The sequence below is a fragment of the Myripristis murdjan genome, chromosome 13 (assembly GCF_902150065.1).
Source record: "Myripristis murdjan chromosome 13, fMyrMur1.1, whole genome shotgun sequence".
NCBI classification, from domain to species: domain Eukaryota; kingdom Metazoa; phylum Chordata; class Actinopteri; order Holocentriformes; family Holocentridae; genus Myripristis; species Myripristis murdjan.
This window is the reverse complement of record NC_043992.1, coordinates 34,778,964-34,781,430: the sequence shown is the minus strand read 5'-3', so window position 1 is coordinate 34,781,430 and position 2,467 is coordinate 34,778,964. Positions and strand designations below refer to the sequence as shown.

At 36.1% G+C, this 2,467-nt stretch overlaps 1 protein-coding gene across 1 annotated transcript; it reads right to left on the bottom strand.

Annotated features, from left to right (window-relative positions):
- Nucleotides 1-556: 556 nt before the first annotated feature.
- LOC115369752 (olfactory receptor 52E4-like) lies at nucleotides 557-1,492 on the bottom strand. Its single transcript, XM_030066418.1, has one exon. The coding sequence runs from the start codon at nucleotides 1,490-1,492 to the stop codon at nucleotides 557-559; it is 936 nt and encodes a 311-aa protein (XP_029922278.1).
- Nucleotides 1,493-2,467: the final 975 nt, after the last annotated feature.

Here is a 2,467-nt window from a genome sequence, read left to right as displayed (position 1 = left end):
TATCTCTGTGGGAAAAAGATTTATTTCATACAATTAATCAGACTTCCTTTTCAGAGTATCATTAAAATAACATAATAATTCTTGGTTGGATTATTTTTTAGAAAAGTAATATTGAAACAAAAATTTGTAGGTAATTAAAAGCACTATTGTGAATCCAGAGCTGAGTGTGATATTGTCATTAAAAAAAAAATCATTTGAGAAGAGAAATATTTCTTTCCCAAAGCATTAATTGATTACTGGAGAGAAAAAGATCTGATGGGTCTGGTATGATGCAACAAGTACTTTGCAAACACTTTCTGTGAATAGTAAAATAATTATAACAGAAACATTAACGATATAATGACATGCCCTAACACATAATTCTAACTCTAGAGAAAAAGTAGAGCATTTGCCACTGATGGCTAACTCCAACTGAGTCATAGGAGAGAAAGCATTTTTTTAAAAGATAAATGTATAGCTAACAGTTAATGACAATGATAAAACAGCCCCAAAACAAATTTTCTGTGAGGTAAAACTGTTACAACAAGAAAAATGTGCAACAGTAGTGAGAAACAAGCTATAGTGGAGAGATCATTCTGCTGAAAATTTTTACTATTTTCTCCCGAATTTCTTGTGTTCTCAGTCCATAGATGATTGGATTCAATGTAGGGGGGAAAATTAACGTTGAAACACCTATGAATCTCCTTAAATGTGGCGAGAGGTTCCTCAGCCTGTATGATATGATGGTGAAAAGCCCAAGGCACTCCAACAGGAGGAAAACTATCAAATGAGTTGCACACGTCTGCATGGCTTTAGCTCTTGTGTCGGATCGTTTGCTTTTGAAGCATGCAATAAGGATTTGAAGGTACGTGTACAGAATAGTTGCATTAACTATCACCTGTGTAATGGCGACTGTACTGAGGCCATAAATGTTATTGATGGTTGTGTTTGCACAGACCAGACTGAGCAGTGAGGGGTTGTCGCAGTAGCTGTGTGTCATTAGAGATCTACAGCGAGGTAAACGCAACAGCAGCAGAAACAGCACACCCATTAAAGTTAAATTAATCAGCCAAATTATTGTAATTATTTTCATAATGTGACCATTAGTCATAATAGTTTTGTATTTCAGTGGGCAACATATGGCAATGTATCTATCATATGCCATAGCAGTCAGAATAAACACAGCGCCCACTCCATAGATGTGAATAACAAAAGCCTGGGCGACACAAGCTGAGTAATTCATGGTCTTGGTGTCGAACAGTATTTCCTTAATGACCTGTGGGAAGAGTGCCGTAGAGCCCAAGAGATCGTTGATGGGAAGATTGAGCAGAATCAAATACATGGGCTGGTGGAGACATTTGTGCAGGACAATGGTGAGGATAAGCACAAGGTTGCAGAAAAGTATGATCATGTAGCTTAGACTTGCAAAAAGAAATGCAGGAATGATAGCTTGAGAGGAGAGATTAAAACCTTGCAGCGTCAAGATGGACGACGTGTTGTAGAGGTTGTCCATTTTTAATTCTGTCCTAAAATCCTGAGAAAATGATCAGTGTTTCAGCAGTTTAGTAGCAGAGGAACTTTTTCAAATTAGCATCATCAGTAATATGGAAAGAGTAGTAGAGGCAGATAAAAGGTGAAAAGTACACAATCTCTCGTCAAATTGTAATACAATGCAGATAATGATGAGTTATAAATTGTACAAAGGAACAGGTTGTGCTGTTGCAGTAACAAAAAGTCTTACCAAATGAATGCAGGTGTAACCCAGTGCCACTTTACTTTGTGTCCAGAGGCTCAGACAGTGCATACATCTCAGTTAAACATGGCAGTCTACACTGTATCTATATGACAAATTATTGATATTGTTTTGCACTAAAACTCAAGCATATAGAAAATAAGATAAATAAGATAAATTAGTTTCAGGCTGAATAAATATCTGAATAACAAACATTGTTGTGTCATCATTACCCAGCAATGGCAACAGCCAGCTGGTAATTGTTTAGTAGGATTTGTGGCTTTATAGATGCAATCGTGGCTGAATGAAAGGCAACTCCCTCGAGTCCTCTGAGGTATCATACACCCGATCATCATACTGTTATGGAAATGACTCAAGTGTTGGTTCACAAGGGGCCATGTTTAGGAAAATATTCAGTTCTGTTGCTCGCTTTTCAACACCAGAGTATACCAAAAAAATGTTACATATATTGTAACAGGGTATCTACAAACCTCTAAAAAAAAATCTAAATGTTAAAACTACTAAAAGGTGTTCAATGCAGATTTAAAAAAAAAAAAAAAAACTCAAGTGATTATGTGAAAAATGGCTTCTCCCTTCCCCAGGGAATGCCACTATTAGTGTTAGTTTTATTAATACTAATAAAAAACAATATTAGACCTAGATGAAGATTAAACATTTGCCATAGTTTCATGTAGGCTAAGGAAATTTAGTAGCACAGCCTCAATTCTAGGGCTTTAATACTCAAGTTGTTTTCTA

Bases quoted from the DNA above. Each gene is read 5' to 3' on its own strand.
- LOC115369752 (XM_030066418.1), bottom strand. From the start codon at position 1,492: ATGGACAACCTCTACAACACGTCGTCCATCTTGACGCTGCAAGGTTTT.